Source organism: Myzus persicae, unplaced genomic scaffold (assembly GCF_001856785.1).
Source record: "Myzus persicae strain clone G006 unplaced genomic scaffold, MPER_G0061.0, whole genome shotgun sequence".
NCBI lineage: Eukaryota > Metazoa > Arthropoda > Insecta > Hemiptera > Aphididae > Myzus > Myzus persicae.
In genome coordinates, this window is record NW_019103508.1 from 41,838 (window position 1) to 63,997 (window position 22,160).

A 22,160-nucleotide genomic window follows, 5' to 3' on the forward strand; every position below is an offset into this window, starting at 1 on the left:
CATATAAGCTAATTTAAACATAAACATTGTTTACTAGAACTTGTAAGTTAGGGTTATTTTATTAGACATAAACTTTAAATATTATAAACAATTTATTGTAATCAGTAACAATAAAGTATCATGTTATTTCCCAGATAGTTTTAATTCGATGCCATAAAAATATTTTTTTAAAAAATAATCAAAAGAAAATGAAAAAATTGTATCACATCTTATTTTGTACCGAGCGTAGGCTATAAATATTATGTTTTCGAGTAATAATTAAGCAAAGTATATTATCTTTGTAATACATACCGAAAATATTAAACTAAATTTATTCGATTAGATAGAAGTACCCATTTAAAATACGAATTTACTATCTACATGTAATTTGACGTTTTTATAATTTTTTATATAGTAAAAAATACTATGTGTAGTTATATACATGAACGATGATATTATTATACACCCGCTAATTATGTTTGAACACGATTTCGGTTGATAAAATGGTTCAAAATATATAAAATGTTATGCGGTGTCGACGCGTTTTAATGTTTTTTTACACTCGTTTCCATAATTAAAATAATAAAAAAATTGCAATGCATTCGCTCGGTCATAGGTCACAACTCATGGCTTCCGGTCTATAGTGTAAATAGTGTAATGCTATTTACTAATTCGTCGGCACACGATTATCATATAATACTTGATAGTTCCTTTAGCATCTCATTGTCTTATTATCTAAATTGTCTAATTGAAGTGATCAATTTCTTGGGTGTGTTAGGGGGGATGGGGGGGACGAGGCAGTCAAAGTAAACAGAGTGCAGGTCGAGTGTCAGCCTGAGAGAAAATAATGCTGGATGATTAGAAGGATGAGCCAGTCCAGTAAATATTAATGCAATCATATATTATAGTATTATATATTATGATTTTAAAATTAGATAGAGTATTATAATATTATTTTTCAAGCTGAGTTAAGTTTAAGTTAGAAATAAATTATAATACTATAATACTTAGTATGAGCGTGGGGTGACTATAAACTATATTACGTCGAGGACCCATCTCCTAGATCTAAAAAAATAAAATAAAACTTCGAAAGTTGTGTTATAACAACTTCACCAAATTAACTGTATACTCAGATTACGCATTATTTTATAAAAATTGCGATTTTCGAAAATTATGACGCAATGAATATAATATAGTGTATGAAATATTTATACGCTAGAACATAATGTACTAAAAACTTGTACTTTAGTGACTAATTCAGTTCTCAGTTCATTGGTGATACAAACTATATGTTCTTCTAATGATTACTTCCATTATATTTTTAATTTAAATGTATCTATATTTATGTTTATTTACAATTAAACCGAATAAGTTTAGTTTATGATTCATTATAATATTTTTATTTTTGTATGTTACTGTATAATCAGGATAATCTGGATAACTTATATATATGTGATTATAGACAAAACACAATTTGCAATATAACAAACTAGACTATGTATTGCATTACTGGTTTAAGTATTTTATTTTGTTTATTCAGATTTTATGTTTGATTTATAACCACCATAGTCCAAAGGTGCATAACATACATAATGTACTTAAAATATTTAACTAAAATATTCAACAGACCATAAATCATTACTCTTATAGTATGGACAAATAAGAATATTTTTAAGAAAATATGTACACCTCAAATCCTAAAATAAACGTAAAAAAAATCTAAGTTTTTAAAAAAACATTCTATAGAACTAAAATGCATAAAAATAGGGTGAACATGTTTTTATTTTTAACTTTGAATTTAAACAGGCTAAAAAAAACTTATCGAGGTTCACGATAATTCATCAACCTATAGGTAAATATTATGATACCAGGTTAAGCCGTATATTATAATCATATCGGATTACAAATAAATAAATACAAGTTTTACGATTTTTATAATTTAAAAAATTTAAAAAAAAACCAAACAGTTTATAAGTGAATAATTTTATTTAAATAATTATTTAATAATCGGAGAAAATGTATACTGCAGACTATACGAGTATAATAAATACCTCTCTAATCGAAGTAAACAATAAATTATTTTTTAAATCCATGATATTATTTGAAGATAATATAACGATCTGTCCACATTAACTATAAGGTTTTCAGTTGTTATAGCTCGTACTTAAAATATAATATACATTTTGCGACAGATTGACCATAATATACAAATTAAAAAACTTTTGTTTTAATCAATATTAAAACATTTTTTTATATATTATATTATACAACTTATAGACGCTTCCTCTGCAAGTACATAGTAAGTTTAACATTTTAATTTAATTCTTTTTATGCGTTTGGAAAAATTCAAAATATTTTTTTTTATTATTATTATTTTTTAAATTTCAATATTAATTTAGAGAAAATTAATATAAAATATTTTTTTTGGGTTGAATCGTAAAACTTGTATTTATTGATTTACTATTCATATATAAGTTTCATAACTATTGTTGACATACCTACATTGAATTAGTATAATTTTTCAATAAATTATTTTACTCACTTTATATGAGATCCCGTGATCAATGTTTAGAAAAATGTTGAAAACAATGGTGAAAAATCTTTTGGGGGTCAACGTATTGGAGACGATATTGACGTTGTTGGAAACATTTTTACTTTAGACAAACTTATGTCATTAAAAAACAATATTTTTGAAAAAAATTTAATTGTTATATTTTGTGATATTTTTACCGTATTTTTCTTCACAATAATGTCCAATTTTAATTTCATATTCAGAAGCTGAATCTTTTCCTGCCAATTTTAAAGTATTTAAATCAGATATCTTAACAACAAACCTTAGATAAGTATTATGTGTTTAGACGAGTAGTGGTTAATATTATTATGTTTGTCTACTACTGCGCTGCTCATTAGGACTAAAAATACTTGAGTACTACCAATTTATAATTCGTTAGAAATTCGATTTGCATACCTATATTTGAGTATTCATATTTCTATATGCATAGGTACTCACAGAAATATTCTATAAAATAATTAAAAATGTATGCTGTTGTTCAACAGTGTAAAAATTTTAAAAAATATATAATTTATTCATTAATGTCGTTTTTTAATAACTTAAAATTATCTTTAAATGCAGATCAAAACGGTATTGTATTAAATAATAAAATACACTGAGTCTACATTTTATAAATAGAAAACGATTCGTGAAATGTCGTATGGTTAAATTATACATTTGTACGAATAACTATCACAGTGTTAAAAAATATAATATTATCATACAATATTATTATTATATTATATTTCAGAATTGAATCACATCTCATATTCAAGTGCGTTACAAATTACGACTACATACCACTTCAATTCGTCAATATAGATAGGTAGGTACCTACTGTCAAAATTTAAATTGAATAATATCGTTTATATTATATAAATAGTACAAAGGTACATATACGATATACCTACTATGCGAAACTACGTTATCGCAAAAAATTCATGACAGCATATCGCAAAAAAAATATATGAACACCAATCATTATCTAAATTCGACTACCCCGCGTTGGTTAATCTCAAAATGTATACTGCAGACGAGTAGATCTGAAAAAAAATTGTCTATTATTAGCTATGACGTCATATTTATATTAAAAAGTAATAATAGTATTCGAGGAAATATAAACAAGTTAGGAAAGCTCACTCTGCAAGCGTACTAAATTCCCGGGTACTAAACGTAGTTTAATACAGCGCAATAAGCTAAAATTCCATATACCTAGAATTTAAAATGAATAATATAACTATTTGGTTACCTTTATATTGTAGTATCTATTTTTATAATTTTTTGTAAAATGTGTGTACAGTAATTTATTACAGGTAATAAATAAATTAAACTTAACAATCCGAACAACTTACTGATACAGTGGCACTTCATTAATCGACGAAATTCAACAGCCGGAATATAAGGTGTTAACCTAACGTTTAACCGGCTCGAATGCCCAGAATTGCCTACGGGACTTCAAAAAATCGCTTTTGCAGTATTAATAAAAATATTACTGTACTAGGTATATAAAGACGTTTTATGGATTCATGTCTATTTTTCTTCTGTTATTATCCAGACGATATACATCGAATATTTAATATTTTAATATTATTATTTATTTCTATCAATAATATTATCATATAGGGTTTTAAATTTTCACAAAATGTATTTCTTTGAAATATTTCATGAAAGTTTAGCGAAATATTCTATATATAAGTATATTATATATTTAAGCTTAAAATCATAGACTAACAGCAAGATAATATTTTTTAAAGTTATTTATTGTATTGAATACTAATACAAATAATAGCCAATGGGGACTTAATAGATAATAATTACCAATTGTTGATAGATTAGCCGATAATATAATACCATTTACATCATAATGTATACCTAATGGCTAATTTATAAGGTTTTGGACCATCAAAATAGTAATTCATAAACCTTGGTTGACAAGTCATACATTATCGATATTTCCTGCGTGTAATCAATAATAATTTTTATAATTATTATCTATAATCAATTACGTTTAAGAGAAAAAAATATTTACTATGCAAGTTTTTATATTTTTGTCTAATCTCTTAATGTTTTTATTTTTCTTAATTTTTGAACGTAAGATTACCTTTTTCGTTTCATATTGCGACGACGAAAATATTTTGTGAACGATTCGATTACAAATTACGTATAAAAAATGAATTTAAAACGAGTAGTTATATTAATTATAGTTACGAGTGTTTAAAGCTTAGATCGGTTTAGTGGAATGGTACATATTGTAGTTATGTACCTAAACATAAAGTGTTTCTCAACTATATTATATTCTGCTATTGTATATCTAAGCTTTAAACACTTGTAACCGTGACTGATTAATCCGGCGTCCCGGCTCATGAGAAATATTATGGTTTTTTTTTCAAAAATGTCGTTTCGTGTGGGTACATAATAATAATATAATATAAATATTCGAATATGATGTTAACAACAACAACAACATAAAATGTTTAAGAAGTCTATGATTTTCGAGACACTAATGTATTGTTATGTTTATAGTCAAGAGAATCACTCTGTATAATATGTCTTATATATTGGAGTATTAAATTCGGCCGAACATTTGGCTCGTTGCAACATAACATAATATTATAACAATATCACGTCGGACGTCGTAAATTAACCAACCGCCATTTTATTACTCTCCCCTCTGGTACAACGTGACACCATTATACAAAGGCGAATCCGTGGGAAGGGGTTGTTCGTCGGGGGATGGTGAGGGAGTGAAAGTTTGATGATTGTGTCTCGGTTCTTGGTTTTTTTTTCTGGTTTTTTCTTCAGAATATTTAAGAATTTTGACGTATTTAATTATAATAATAAATACTTTCGTCGATTAAGCGACTGTGGTTTTTCCTATTTTTTTCTTTTTTGCATATTATTATGAACAACTATGTTAGGTACGACAAACTATTGCTATGAATCGACCTGTCATGGATGAAAATAAAACACTTACCTTTTGCATGATTTTGACCATAGAAATATTATTTATATAATTGAAAATGACGCTATAATATCGTTAGATAGAAGTTGTTAAAATTATTAGCAAACACGGTTTTTTAAATTCTCATTAATTGTTCGGTATAAATTCGATTACTATTATTGTTAAGCTCACGGCTAAGTTACAGCAGGAGTGTGGAATATCAACAATTAATAATATTTTGTCAGTAAAAATGCAATTCGGTTGGACCCAAATGTCAGCCGTTCTTTGCGATCGAAGCGTTTTGCTTACAACAAAATGTGCGTACCGTACCTGAAAAATAAACGGAAGACTAAAACTAATTGCAGTCTAACTTTTGTTTCTATTTGTTTTCAATATCAAAGTTATTTTTCAATTCCTAATTATGCAGTTGTATTGTTTTGTTATATGTATCCTAACGAATGCATCAACCCACAGTGTCTCCATGATATTAGTTTGATATTCGTTTTAATTCGTCGTTCGTCCTTTACAACCTTAATCAATCGAAAATAAACAGTGTGTTAAACACAGATTTAAAACAATAACTCAAATCCTTAGACTAACCGTCATGTAACAGTATATTATGTTTAGCATAATACTTGAAACATCTTCACAATTGTAGCAAATATTTCATTTTTAATTTTATCAAAAATTGAGAGTAATCGGTGTATGAAGGACTTTGATCCTGCGGTAGATATTCATATTTTACAAACACAAAAAATAGCATCGGATGTCCCGATTTCTTGTATCTAATTTCCACAGCTGACTTGTCGAATGACCAAAAATTAGTTGAAAACATCGGATCTGATAAAACAAGTTAAAAAAGTGTTTGCACTTTTCAGTGTAGTGCTGAAAACATTTTCAATGTGTAAGGACAATACATTGAATATATATAATAACCTATATTGGTAATCGATGATTATCAGTGACACATGTTTATATTGTTAGTATTTTTGACAAATATTTTTTTACCGTCATTCGTTTCTCTGTGTTGTTATATGTATTTATTATAAATTGATATCACTAGGCAAATTTTAGAATCATAAGCATCTTAGATCAGCATCTTAGAATCATAAGACACTATTAAATATTTATTAAACATCATTTTCTAGTCATAAAATCTTTACACCTGCAGAAGTTATGTAAATTAGTAAATTATAAGTTTTTAGTTTCAAATTATACTCGACAAGTATAATACATAAGTTATATATATATATATATAAGAGTTGGGATTTTATAGCACTTAAAACTGCGTAAATATGCCCTGTAATATGACCTTAACTATCACTAAATATGCGTTAAAAATATGCAATAAAAACAACAAAATATGGAAAAAAGGAAATTTACTAATCAATCAATAATCACTTACAAATTTTAAATTATTATACGTAGTTTAATCACTTTGGTCAGAATCCCGAAGGGCTGTAAAAAAATTACCCAATTAATTAATTTAAAAAAATGTTAAATAAAAAGTAAGCGATTTAAAATGTTTACCTTGTGTGTTACATTGAGTTATTAATTGCTTGGCCAGATTCTCGAATTTGTATTTACCGCGGTTGTCTGCCAACAAAGTCTTGTACGTGGAAAATGAACGTTCGACTTTCACTGATACAATTAGTGCGTATTTGAAATATACAATATCGCTACATATAAGTACATCTAAGTAATTCGCCATTATTTGTATTTTCTTCACCATCTAAGATATTTGAAATAGGTTTTAATTTAGACAAACCACCATTTATTTCTAAAACGTTTTTTAATTTGAGATATAAAGGTTTACCATGTTCACCACTTAGTGTTTTCAGTGTTTCTTCGATATTTTCAATAATAATTAATGACGTGGCGAAGGACAGACTTTTTGCTTGCAATTTATCAATGGCTAAAAATAAAATAAAAAAAATTGATTTAATGTATGCCAAACTATTTTCAAGATTAGGTTTGTCTAAACATTTTTTTTGCTTTTTGAATACTAATCGCATCGTCTTGGTTGAGTAATTCAATAATATGACGAACAGCTTGTATATTCTCGCAATAATAGGTAGCTGCATTAATCCAGGTTCCCCAAAGTGTAATAACTGGTTTAGGCGGCAAGTTTACCCCAGGAAGTTCATTTTTAAATAATTGTAACCAACTCGGTGCTTTTTAAATACTTGTTAACACTTGCTATTCACTTATCCACTGTACTGAAATGAGATCTAACCTTTTCTGCTACTCTGTGCAAACCATGGGCTGCACACGTCAGTGTACATTTTAGAATAGAAAACTTGGAGAGCCGTCCCCGCCTTTACAATATATAATATGGTGCGGCGCCTGATAAAAATAAAAGAACATGTTCATGTTGTACTCCGTTCGGCCACAATATACCCATTGACTTGTTGAATAGCTGACTGATGGTAGAAAAATTTGTTTTTCCAGGACTGCCGACAATCACATATTTTGCTATACACCGACCTTCGACATCGGTTGTTTCATCGATGCTGACCCATATTCGCTTAGAAAATAATTCAGACCGAATGTTTTCCATAGTCAAGTTATATATTATTGTATCATCCACATATAATTTTATTGAAGTGATTTTATCTGGAATCGGATTTTTCATGTACGTTTCAAGAAATTGTCGAAATATTGGATTAAATAGGTAATTTATTTAAAGGAATGTTTGCCGCTATAAATGCTTTACATGAATCAACATTAAAAGAGTTTTTTTAGTAGCTCGTAAGAAACTTTTGTTTTTTTTTCAATTTTATTTTAATGGTGCTTCGTTGCTTTAATATGTTAATCTGTTTTTAAGAGCTAAGTTATGTTAAATTTTTTTTCAATGTTCACTTTACACTCACATAATTGGCAAAATAATACATTGTCGTCTACCTCAAACACTTCTTTGCCGAACACAGATACAACATTAATGAGTTTACACGAAAAAGATGATTTGACTTTTGGTATTTTAAAACAAGGTTACTACACGTTAAACCGAAAGGCGAAAATACAACGTAACACACGAGTACGGGCACACGAGACGGCTGTACAAAATGAATTGACTATACAATGTTAATAATCGCAGTAGAAATCGATAAAAAAACGCAACAAAATCAGCAGATAACAAAAATTGGAACCAAATATCTAATACAAAATTATCTTAGTATTATATTATACCTATATATATATATTATATAATCGCTGTACGGCGTTGCATCATCGTAATCGGTCTGTTTGCTTAATCTATAGGTACATTTACAATTTATTTGATAATTCGAGTGACAAAAATCTTTTCTATTTTTTTTTTTTATTTAGAAAATTTACAATCTGTAATACACAACAGAATAGGTAAAATAGGCGACTGACATAAAACTGTATACGTAAAATAAAACATGAAGCACGAGATGAGGGAAATCATCCAGCGATATACCCTCCAGTAGTTTTTTTTTTTTATACATTAATTTTTTAAGTCACGGCCTCAGTTTCTTTTGAGTCGGCTAGGTGGGTTGTCAGGAAGAGTACGAGATGCTAGGTGAGTGACTAATAGATTGGGATGGTGTTGCAGTTTAGAGTGAAATTTGTTACAGTTTAATTTAGCTAGTTGGTCAACTGTTGGCATTCTTAGATCATTGTGCAGGGTTTCATTTGGGTACTCAGTTAAATACATAAAATGATAGTATTAAACTAAACTAGTCAATCTTTTTAGATGACCAAAAAATACTTTTATAGCTTTATTTCATTCATCATTAATTTATGATCTATAAATACATTTTATAAAAATGTTTTTAAAAAAGTAGGTACACCTACTACTTATATTATGTTAAAATGCGACTACTATTTCCAACAAAAATCAAACAAGTCCTGATTTATCTGATTCTTTTACTAAAAAGATAAAACCATATAAGTACATTTACACTTAAAACTATACCTATATAAAAAACGGACTAATCTTTTTGTTGCCCTAACTTATGAAGAATTTCTTATTCGTTTTATTCCGTAAAAAAGTATGTTTTCGAAATAAGTGGACTATATTTTTTTTTTCAACAAACCTTCAATTATTTGTTTTTTATATTTCCTGGTTCTTAAATTTAGTAAAGAGTATTCGAAAGCAAATAAAAAATCTAGATACTTTCTTCAAATACATTGCTCATGCCAGTATACTGTATTCTGACAAAAAAATAATTTGATTGATTAGCTGCCTGCTATCAGTTCACCTCACTTTTGTACACGGAACACATTTTTGTAAATGTTTAGTGAGAGAAGGCAAGATTTTTTGCAAAATACTCAAAGGCACGTGTCACAATGATGACAACGATAAAAATATGAGCAAAAACAACATACCCGACGTCAAATGGATTTTGTCATTCCTGCGTACTGCGTTTAATATTTTATGTTATGTTATGTGGCAGATCAATTTTGAGCGATCTTTCGATATTCTAAAATTTAATATTTTATAATACAGTCAAGCCTCGATTCCTAGAATTTTTGTCTTGTCCCTTGAATTGATTTGAAGTTGTGTTTAAGGTGTATAAGTGTATAACATAAAAAATACATAAACTGATATTATTATTCCCCTCGAGACTCGAATTATCGAGACTCGACTGAAAATAAATTTAAATATAAATAAAAACTCAAGTCTTAAAAAATTTGATTTTACCGCCATCTTTGTGTTCAGTAATTTTTTCAATATAAAGTCTCTGTCACATTGACATCTTCTGGAGTACAGAGGTTATCTGAAACCGAAGCATATGCGTGGCGCTATCGCTTGACGCGAAAATTATTAACAACAGGATAGGTCAAGGAAAGGAAAACGCTGTAAAATAAATAAAAAAAGAATTACTTTTTAAAGTTCAATATTTTTTTTTTGTTTTTATTTGTATATATATGTATAGTTTGACGACGATCGAATCCAACACGATTTTCTCGTCACAATAAAATTAATAAAATCTTAAAATGTACAAAGTTTAAGCCAGGAAAAATAATTAAACGAGTATAATGATAATAATAATTATAATAATAATAATAATAATAATAATAATAATAATAATAATAATTTTATGCTATGTATTTATAAATATTTATAATACACATATGTATACAGATATAATAATTTATATTGTAATATTTTAGATGTAAAACAATAATAATAATAATAATAATATACACATCGTCATCGTAATAATAACACGACAGACGTTATATATTATTTCGGAACGAATAACAAATAGATGTTATATAATATTATTATGTATAATACAACGCATGCGCCAAACATCGTACACGCCATATCATAATAATAATAATATTATTATAATTGTTATTATAATAATGTAAATATATATTTGCGTTATAAGGCATAATATACAATGTAACGTGTATATAAAGTATATAAATATAATATGCGATATAGGTATGTTAAAACATTTTTTTCCCTTAAAATACTAATAATACTCTTATATTTTGTACGAATTATGGGGTTCAAAACGGAGGAGGAGGTGAAAAATCAACGAAACAAATCGAAACATCTCTTATTGCAAGAGACCTGTTCAGAATCTTTCACCCGGCGATCACAAAATTAACGTTTTTTCGTGTTTTTCTTCATCGCAACGTTGTATTATTATTATCATTATCGTTCGGATCGTCAAAAAATCATAGTCTCCCGATGAGATCGCGTGCCCAAAAAAATCCGTCTACTAGACGAGATGTATTATAATATTATCTTAATGAAATGTAAAAAGAACGGCGTGGCGCGAGTCATCGCGTTGACTTGAGAACGATATGATAATATTATAATAATATTATTATTTTATGTTATGATATCATACGATAAAAAATGCAATGGAAATTTTTCTAGGAAAATTCAATAGAAATATTTGTATAAAAAGAAAAGATAAGAAAGTTGTGCGACGATGACTATTCGACATGGTTTGATTTTCAAACACGAATTTTATTTGTTAGGTAGGTACACCAAAAATCGCTGCCGGAGGGATTTGCGGATGACATAGTGAGTTTTTGAATACAGTATGCGGGCGAAATATAAAGGATAGAATTTGGTTCGGGGACAGTATTTTAAGTATTTATATTTTATACTACTACGTAATACAATAATATTATGATAATATCAATGACGATTATTAATATTAAGAAAGACTTATACAATTTTTTTTTTTAATGAAACAAAACAATTGCAATAATTAACTAAATGGTACTTATACTTCTAAGGATTAGCCTAATAATAAAAATGATGATAATAATAATAATAATATATAGCAGTAAAACACACAATAGTCTAACAACAATCATAACGAAAAAAATAATTAAACAAAAAATAAAAACACAATGGTTCCATACTTAATATCATACGCAACAAATATCTGGCCCTAAGGTGTAAGGTGCGGTCTGTCTACAGGCGATAAACAATAATAAAATAATCATACAAATAATAATCATAATCATAATATAATGGTAGATAATTTTTTTTTCATTTATAAATATAACAATAATAAGTTTCAAGTATTATAATATTATGCAAATACCAACACATGATGTATTATAATGATAATAGTAATAATAATAATAATATTATATTATATTAAACGTATGTGGTACGAACAAAAACAAAATACAATAAATAAATAAATAAATAAACAAAAGATTTAAGTTTAAAAAAAAAATGAAACAATAAATTATTATAATAGAATATTTGCAAACTATCAAATAAATAAACAAGTTTTAATTATAAAATATAATATCGAGAACAAATAATAATAATTAAACCAATAATAAAAACGAAAACAATAACGCCACATTTTTTTTCGTCATTTTTAAAAAAAATGTTTTTGTATATATTTTTTTTTTTAATTTACTGGCCCCGTTTCTTTCTCTTTGCGCTAAGAAACACGTATTCAGTTTATTATATTATAATTATCTAAAATGCTTAAATTTTTAAAAATTGTTTACTATATTATTATTGTTATTTCTGTTTTTAATATGTCACCGTTGATGTGTCGTTGTTATGAAATATTATTAAGTATTATTACTCGGAAATCGAGATTTTATTATATAAATGATTGGACATAAATTAACTGCGAAGGCAATTTTGTTCGTCTTATCCTTATTAATAGTATTATTTCGTCTGGCAGTGGCTCGCCCGCGCGCGAGCAGGGACAGTCGATCAGAGCAGCGCGGAGATTTTTGATTCAGGTTATACTTTTTGGTAAAGAGGAAGATGGCGGAAGTAAATAATGAAATCGTCTCCCTGACGTTGTTTTCAATCGTATAATTTTTTTTTATGTAATAATAAATATAATAATGATAGTTTTTTTTTTTGCTTTTTTTTGTTTTTTTTTTCAAATTAAATTAAAACGAAAAATGTCAATATAGTAATAGAATAATAGAATATACAAGAATATAATGAAATAATATTAAAATAATCACATCATAATAATATATAATATTATTATATACGAATTATTATTGGTCGATGAAACACGATAATCACAAAGTTATGGAAATACAATGATGTTTGAAATGGCGTAGATACAGTATATAATAATGATAATAATAATATTATTATGTAATAGTTCAAAATATTTATTATGTGTTGTTTGGATTGACTAAAAACCTAAGAAACATCGCACCGGGCGGCAAGAGCACGACCGTTATTATTATTATAATGAATGAACGATATACACATTATTATTATTATATAAATAGTCCTATAATAACTATAATACCTATACAAGGAAAAAAATTGACTATCGGATCTAGTAAATCAGTTCTATAAATGTCTCATTGGATCAAAATACATTCGCCTAATATATAATATAATCATTATAATAATATTAAAAACGATAGTAATAAATTTACTTATAATAATTTTTTTCATGCTAATTATTTATAATAAATTGTTTAATTTTATTTACAAAGACTACTATAATTATTTTAATAATTATCATTTAGGCAATTATATAATATTATGCTATTTACAAAAATTTATTTTTTCTGTTTCCGAACAAATTACAAACTCTTCTAAGACCGTAGGCCTACGATTATAAAAAAAAATCTTTTAAGGTTTAAGTTTCGTATCCGCCCCATCCAAGTCGTCGATTATTATTCATATAACATAGTTCCTCTGAGTTCCTATGCATGGCCTGGTATGCAACAAAAAAAATATGTGCGCGTCGACGAGTGGTCAGTTATATTTCATATTAACTTGACATTTTAAAAATGTTGTGACCAAGATAGACTCAATTTACACTTTTTTATAACAATTTACCTGGCAGGCGCGACCAGTGAATGGCAACACCTGAGATTTTTAACGATTTTGATCATTAGGCTCTGGAGTCATTATACATATTATTATATTTACACAATGATTTTACACATTTATCATACGCGATAATGGCCGTTAATATTATGTTATATTACTGTAACAGTTAATGTAATAATATTAATAATAATAATATAATGATGATATTGATAAGAAACTGAAAACTCGTTAAAATATTATTACTATAACTGTATTACAATACAATTAATATGATCGTCCCCGACGATAACTATATTATTGTATGTTTATGATGTTATTTTTAATTTAAAAAAAAAAAAATTCATATCTTAATAGTTATCATTTTTTTTTTTTTTTTATCAATTTTCATAATAATATATTTAAAAATTATTTTAATGCATTAATTATACTTTTGGTATTGAAATAATTATTTTATACATCATATTATTATAAAATGTATACACGAGTATTGTACGTATATATATATATATAAATATTTATATATATATATATATATATATACATGCACAAATGCACGGGTATGACTGGTAACAAAATATTATGTATAAACGTAAAATATATAAATCTTTAAGAATAATAATAATAATATTAATTATAATAAATTACAATAATAATGAAATAAATACCACCGTTTTTCCGGAAACTTTATCTATGCGCGTCCATCTGTCTGTGCTTGTGTACGAACGTGTGGGTGGGTATATGAGGGGTATTTAATTTTAACGAGTTCTAACATAATATCGTCAGAGGGTAGTTGTAGCGGAGGTAGTGGTTAGGGTGGTAAAACGGTAATGTGTGTGTGTGTATGTTTTTTTTGCGCGTTTCTCTCTGGTTGTGTGTGGGTGTGTGTGTTCGTGCGTCGTGTGCTTGCGTTTAAGTGAAGTGCCGCTTCTTGTGCAGCGCCAAATGGTCGGACCTGGAGAAACATCGCTCGCAGTGGCGACACTTGAATGGTTTGGCGCCAGTGTGCTTGCGGTAATGGCGGGTCAGCTCGTCCGACCGGGCAAAGCTCCAGCCGCAGCCGATCCACTCGCATTTGTACGGCTTTTCGCCTGCAACGGACGAAACGGAAATAAATAAAAGTAATAATAGTAATAATTATAACGATAATAATAAAAATAACAGTAATATATTTTCATAATATTATTTGTACTGTGTACATTCACACGAAGAATTATTATTATTTTAAACACTTTAAGTTTCCGAGACGCGGTGCGCTTACCCGGGTAGTAATAATAATAATCCGAACAATAATAATAATAATAATAATGACGTATGTCCTCGTTTAAAAAATTAAATTATACTGGACAATGCGGTTCGAACAATGAACGACGGAAATCAAAAACTATTATATTATGTATCGAAAACGGTTTTCGTCGCTAGTGCAGTCCATAATATATAATTGTTATAATATAATATGATTATTAAAGCACATAATAAGGACAGTAGTAGAGTTCACATAAGAGTCATTTAATTAAGCTGTAACTTAAGAATATTGTGTAGTATAATACAATGACACACATTTTTTGTAAATTATATAATAACTATTTAGTTATTTGTTTTTACAATGAACATTAACTATACTATTTATTGCTAAGAGTACCTAATTTCAAATCAAGTTCATTCACCGATAACTACTAATCCCATATAATTGTACGATAAGGTATTATAAAAAGCAAGACTGTATAGTGTATATTGTTTTAAATGGTGTAAACGACCGAGTTAGAATGGGTTCCATAAAATACATTCTGACTATTTCACATTTAAACGCATGTTCTTAGACATTGAGTATTCTACTAATAACTATAATAAACGTAATAAAATAAACTAATAAAAAACAGAGTTAGACAAAAAATGATTACGATTAGTCGGCAATAAGGCATTTATGGAGTTAATTATTATTGTATCCGTAATTTAAAAGTAATATAATTGATTATAAGTGTGCAAAGTTTAATATCATTAATTGAACTGGTAAGCTGATCATCATGCATTTCAATTGTAAGGTTTAATCTATTCTAAAAAATAAATAAGAGCAAAGTCAAACAATGCAGATCATGGGATCATCATGAACTTCATTCATAGAGTTTGTCTGCCCATCAGTGACTGTCGTATTACCGAACTGACGAATAAAGACAAGAAAATCATTATTTTTTTTTTATAGGCTGCATAATGAAGGTATCAATAAGCACCAGATTTTCTAATAAATTAGCCATTCTATTTTATAAAGATTACGACTTTTTATATTTTGACAATTCGATAGTATTTTATTGCGATACGAAAACAATAATTATAATATTACCAATGGTATACGTAAAGGAAAATTATATTTTTTGTCAAGTCGCAAGCACTATTCGTGGAATAAACGCTTAAAATGATTGTGTTTTTTTTTTTATGTATTTACGTTATTCTTACACTCTGCTATTATTATTTTACTCACGCGGTGGCGCGTTTTTGACGTGAGAAACTAATAAAATATTGGTTTTTTTGCAACAAAAAATAACCACCCAATTAGGTATGCTGAAAAAAAATTATCAACTTTACAGTATATATTTTAAATAAAATTAACTTATTATTGGTAAGATGTATGTTTAAAGAAAATGGCAGTTATATTAAAAAAATTACATTTTCTCCTTGAATAATAAACTCAGAAAATTCTATAATTAAACAATCATAATAAATTGTAATGGTGGTCAGATAAATTTCTGATGTTTAACTATGGATAGGACATATATTAATTGTATGATAAAACGATAATATTATAAATTACAATGTTTAATATCAACTGTAGGAAATAAGTGAATGGAGTTACAGTGAAGAATTACAATCGGTATAATAAATATTTCTAAAAAAAAATAATAATTTGTCAGTATTTCAAAATCAGCAATTCGAGGCAACGGAAGCCTCCTGTCCCCCCAACTAATCGTCATCCGATCATCCCAATCGCGTACACGCAGTAATAGTAGTCGAGCTTAGGCCCATCTGCAGGAAAATATTCTTCCTGGAGAGCGACTAAATCGTCACATCGTTATTACAAAACGAACAGCTCAGCACTCCGGACGCCTCGGCCTCGGCTGCTTCGATGTACGACATTTAATAATAATGTTCACTGGTGGAGTGGAAGCCCACTCGGAGGTCTCGGCCGGTCGATCAGTGATAATATTCGGACATTACGTATTGTGTATTAGATATTATCGTTGTTGTTGTGTATTATGGCCGGCGAAAGTGCCAGCGCCACACGGCGAGAACTGACCGAAAGAAAACAATATATAATAATATTTTACGGATCGCAATAATAATCGGGTTCAGCAGTATAAACACGACACACACGCGAGCAACGGCCGCGCCAAAAAATATATATATAACGACCGGAAAGCAATAATAATAATGAGGGAGCCGGCGAAATCGATCGGAATCGCAGACCGCCGTAATGGCGGTTCGTTCGCGCGTTCGTTTGGCGAGATAATAATATTATAAACGCCGAAAAAAAAACCGACGATTTTGGTGTATATAATATAGGCATGTTATATGCATTACACTGGCGGCAGTGTGCGCGTCCCAAACGACCGTTTTAATTATACACAAAAGGGTTGGAGTGGCATTTTTTTTTATTTCTGAGACGGCTTATAATAATATTAATATTCTTGTCGAGTTTCCCGCCGCTGCCGTGTCGTGTGTAACGTTATTCGCGCGACACCTAAACGCAAAGAGTTAGGACGACTCAATGAAAAAAAAAATAAACCCGACTTGGTTGAAAATAATTTATACTCTTGCGGGTATAATGAATCGCAGTATAGTGAGTAATAATAAAATATTTAACTGTGAATGTTAATATGGAAAAACTATTAACTATTAACTTGGTAAAAAAAAAAAAAATGAATTTGTTTTTTAACCACTACCGAGGTCACACAATATAGCCATTGTGCATCTTAAAATGTTTTTTCTCAAATAAGTTGAAATAACTAACCGTTTCGTTAACTAACATTCATCTATTTATATTTTATTTTGCATCCACTGACTCCAAAAATATAATATTTATTTATTTAAAATCATTGTCTCGCAGAGCTGCGTGATTATGCAAACTATATATTATTCATTATTTTTTAAATTTTAACTATAGTTTTGGATACGTATATACAAGGCCTTAACTTAACCTATTATTTATTAAATGTAACTGAAAAACCTTTGCCTATGCATATTTGATCTGGATCGATATCACCAACCGCACGTACTCAAGTTGTATACGAAGGTTAAGATTTTCTTTAGCGTCCGCGCAATTCCATTTTACCCATGACTTCATTAATGATTAAATTAAGTGGCAAAGCAGTCAGTTTTGGTCTCGCGTATAATTTACAAATCCTTTTTTGTGACATATTTTAATATTAAGGCGTATATGATAATAATATCATACTATCAATGCTTATTAAATAATTAACGCAATACGACCGTAATATATAATACAAATTAAATTTTGTAACAATGATAATAATAATGATAATAGAAATAATAAAAACAATGAATATTATTTCGTACTATTATTATTATTATTACATTTGTTGTTCACAGCTATATCCTTGTGGGAATTTCGTCCAGAGTGCGAGTTTAAGTTTTAATTTGTTTTAATATCAACAACAACGACGACAATAATATTAAACACGTTTAAATGTCCCAAGTTTCCCGGTTGTTCCATTTATCACATTATATTTCGGTACGCTCAAAAGGTTGTTGCTGGTAATTAATAAACGAAATTGAAACATTTTTTTTATAATTCCTTAACAGGATAATGTAATGACAAAAACAAAGTAATAATTATTATAAGAAAAATCATTTTCAAAAAAAGTTATATTTTGGTGAACATTTATAACAATGTATTATGCTGAAAGCAGCGTAATGCAACGATTCGTGTTTCTATACAATTTCGACTAAAACAGTACTTGATTATTATGTTATGAATACTACGTAATTAAAATAATATCACTTTCTTGGCTACAACAGCCAAAATTATAATTAATAATATGAGTTTAAAAAAAAAAAAAATACATTGAGTGAAAAACCAATGTTATGACCTAAAAATTCTCTAATAATTTATATTCAAAATGTTTACACGGGATTTTTATATTAAATTCAGACCTTACACGTTTGAAATATGCGTTGAAAAGTTTTCCCATTATAACTTTTTAGATTTAAACTGTCCGAATAACGCTAGACAACAGATGCCAACGGTCTCCTGCGGAGTCTGATGCTCACGCAGCGCAGTCGGAAAATTATGTTTTCAAACAAATTTCGATAATTCTCATTGAATTATTAAATAAAGTATCACCATTCTACGCTTCTTACCCCATCTACCTTGTATTGAACACTCAGCGACGCTAAACGAAAAACGATCGTGTAGATATCACCACATAATGTACGAACTCACTTGGACGTGCTATGTAAACTAGTGAATTCGTATTGCAACTTTTAATTAAATTAACCTCTGCAATGACTCAATACACGATGTATTGTTAGGTCATTTAAACAAAAATATCGTTTAAAAAAAAACCACTCGAACACACGCATTTAAAAATTAACTATTTACAACTTTGTACATTTTTTTTAGTGACACAAATAATTCATAATATATGTTTGTTACGTTTATAAATTATTTAAACATAATTTATCTGTTTATGCATTTTAAATTGTTTAGATTTTTAGCAGACCGAGGGAGCTATATTGGTTTATGCGTGCAATGTGTTTTTTCTACTAAAACATTTTTTTTCCGGGGTCAGTAAAAGTACTTCAAAAGTTTTATGAACCCCTTGAAATTGAACACAATAATGGCACTTTAGTTTAGAGGGGTAATTTTTTTGATTTTCCTGGCAGTTTTAAAAACGCAGTAGGAAAAAATCATGAAAATCATACAATGAAACGTGCCGTGACCACCATTCCCCCAAAATCGCTTTCGCATGAAAAAATGAAATTCTCGGAAATAGTTACACTGACTGTTGGTTTATTTTTATTAATGTTTAGAGATTCGGTGTGATTTTTGGATAATACACTATATGATAGTATGAATTAAAGTTCGAAATCCCTTAACGATATGTTTTTTTAGGAAAACAGAGTAGGTTCATCTATGATATCTTGACTTATATGCGTCAACGGCCGTTGTACTAAACCAAACGACGTGTTACTATCAATTCTGATTTAATTAATTAATAATATTTAAAGCAATAATATAATATTCACGGAAACAATAATCATGCGATAAAAACAATATCACGAGAGTATACATGTCTTTTAGGTATAGGTAGTATGTATTATTATGTGTAGGTACATTGTGTTATTATTGTTATTTTACGCATAGTGCACTGTTCCACCTCGCCTCCACATCGACGTCCCCAGTGACCGAGATCAAGGAAAAAGAAAAAAAAGGTCGTAAGTCCACACGTAAGTATTACATGCACGCGGCCTTTTCGGCGACCGAATAACAAGCCCGACCCCCGAAAATCCTCGAGAGAATTGTACTCGGTCACCCGCCGCCAACAGTAATTCGAGTCGAACACTCACCTGAAAATCGATACAATATTATGTTATGTTTTGTATATCATTATACGATATACGCCGTGGCACCCGCCGAACTGCTTTCGAAATCCATACGCGACGCACGTGCGACTCCTCCGGTGTGAGTAAGAATGTTGTCTTGGAGTCGCATAAAACGAAAATATATATTATTAAATAAAACAATAACAATAATAGCTTACGTTGTTATATTATTATGACACATCGGATGATATAATGATGCGTCAGGATTGGTTTTTTTTACTCCCGTGGGCCGCCAACGACGTACCGAAGACAGCGTTGTATCGAAAATGCCTATACGAGACGCCGTGTCATAATAATGTGTTATTTTCCTTTTTTTTCATAACCAGACTTGAATTATACGAGACCCACTAGCGTGTAGATGTTAATCACATAGTGTTAGTTTCGTCTCTATCTTAGTATGTGGGTATAGTTATGAAAATCAATTATGGCATATTTTACAGATATTAGATGTTTAAAAGAAAATCACTCCGCTCTCGTCATAACATTATAGACAAAAGACAATTAAAGACAAAATTCAAATTTGAAAATTTGAAAATCCGACAATTTTCGATGATAGAATCTTTAAAATGTTTTATTTAATTTTCGTCAAACTCAACTTTTAATCTAAGGCCTATATCGGTCCCAAGTCACCGATGAATATCTCTGTTAATGTGTAAGAGAATACCTCCTTCGTGCTTGATATTACTATTTTTATATTTTGTACACGTTGGTTATTTTTTTTATTCTAATTAGATCTGAACTTTCACATTGTCCAACTCGTTTGAACAACTCTATCTACATACTAATATTCTAATGTATTACATTATGCAATAATAGAAATGAATAATTTAGCATGCGAACGACGCTTCTCTAGGCGTGGATATAATATAATATAATATGTAGGTATTGTGGTGTACAATTCGACACGACAACACTGCAGAATGGTATTGAGGTAACACTGACGTGGCACAAAACAGTGATCTGAGGTATCAGACTTGATGCGAGCCAATCAAATGATATGCCCGTACGACTATAAAACAGTGTGTAATATACATCGTCATGTACCACGTATTATTATATACGGCCGCCGACACTCTGGGAGTAAATTTTCGAGACGGACCGAAAAAAAAACGCACCCTCGCGAGTGTTTTACCCTCCCAATCGTCTTACCCCGACACCTCGTCCCTCCCGTTTACTTTATATATACACCATTATATAACTGCAGAGTGCGTATTCGACGCGGGCGAGAGCAGAGATGAGCGCCATCATTTGGAATGCAAGAAAGCGCGCCCGTCGACGGTCTACGGCGAAACGTGATCTGTTTTTGAACATCACAGGGCGGACTTAAGGCACCCTCGAACCGGCAACGGCGGCGGCGGCACATAATATATGGGGAATTTCGGCAATTTGTCATCGGGCGTTAAATCCACTCACGCCCGTTCGTTATAATATAGGATCGACGGGTGCGTGGGCGGTATAGTTACAGAAAACGATAGTACAATAATAATAATAATAATAATAATAATCTCGATGATGATACACGTTCGGGGCGCGGACGTTACGCGAATTCTATATTATAGGTACACGCGGTTTTTCGGAAAAACAAAAAACTCCCTGGAAGACGAGAGACTCGCGACGAGGGTATAGGTATTAATATATGCGCGCATATTATTATGGCGTTGCGAAATATTATACACCCGTCTCCGGAATCCTATTAATTTAGTTTAAAGCTCTTTAAACGAAAACCCCATGTAGTACGAGTGTTGTTATATTAACATAAATTATATTTAGACGGCGTTAAGCCGATTCAC

The 22,160-nt window shown here is 29.3% G+C and overlaps 1 protein-coding gene and 1 pseudogene across 3 annotated transcripts in view; both read right to left on the reverse strand.

Annotated features, from left to right (window-relative positions):
• Window positions 1-6,900: 6,900 nt before the first annotated feature.
• Window positions 6,901-7,611, reverse strand: LOC111034638 (annotated as a pseudogene).
• A 6,988-nt stretch (window positions 7,612-14,599) lies between these two features.
• The window catches only part of LOC111034634 (Krueppel-like factor 6), a 215,946-nt gene continuing 208,385 nt past the window's right edge, over window positions 14,600-22,160 (reverse strand). For all 3 annotated transcript variants that reach the window (XM_022315933.1, XM_022315934.1, XM_022315935.1), the window contains exon 4: window positions 14,600-14,843. In XM_022315933.1, the coding sequence (XP_022171625.1) occupies window positions 14,665-14,843 (179 nt within the window). In that variant the 3' untranslated portion in view covers window positions 14,600-14,664. The remainder of the gene's footprint in view (window positions 14,844-22,160) is intronic.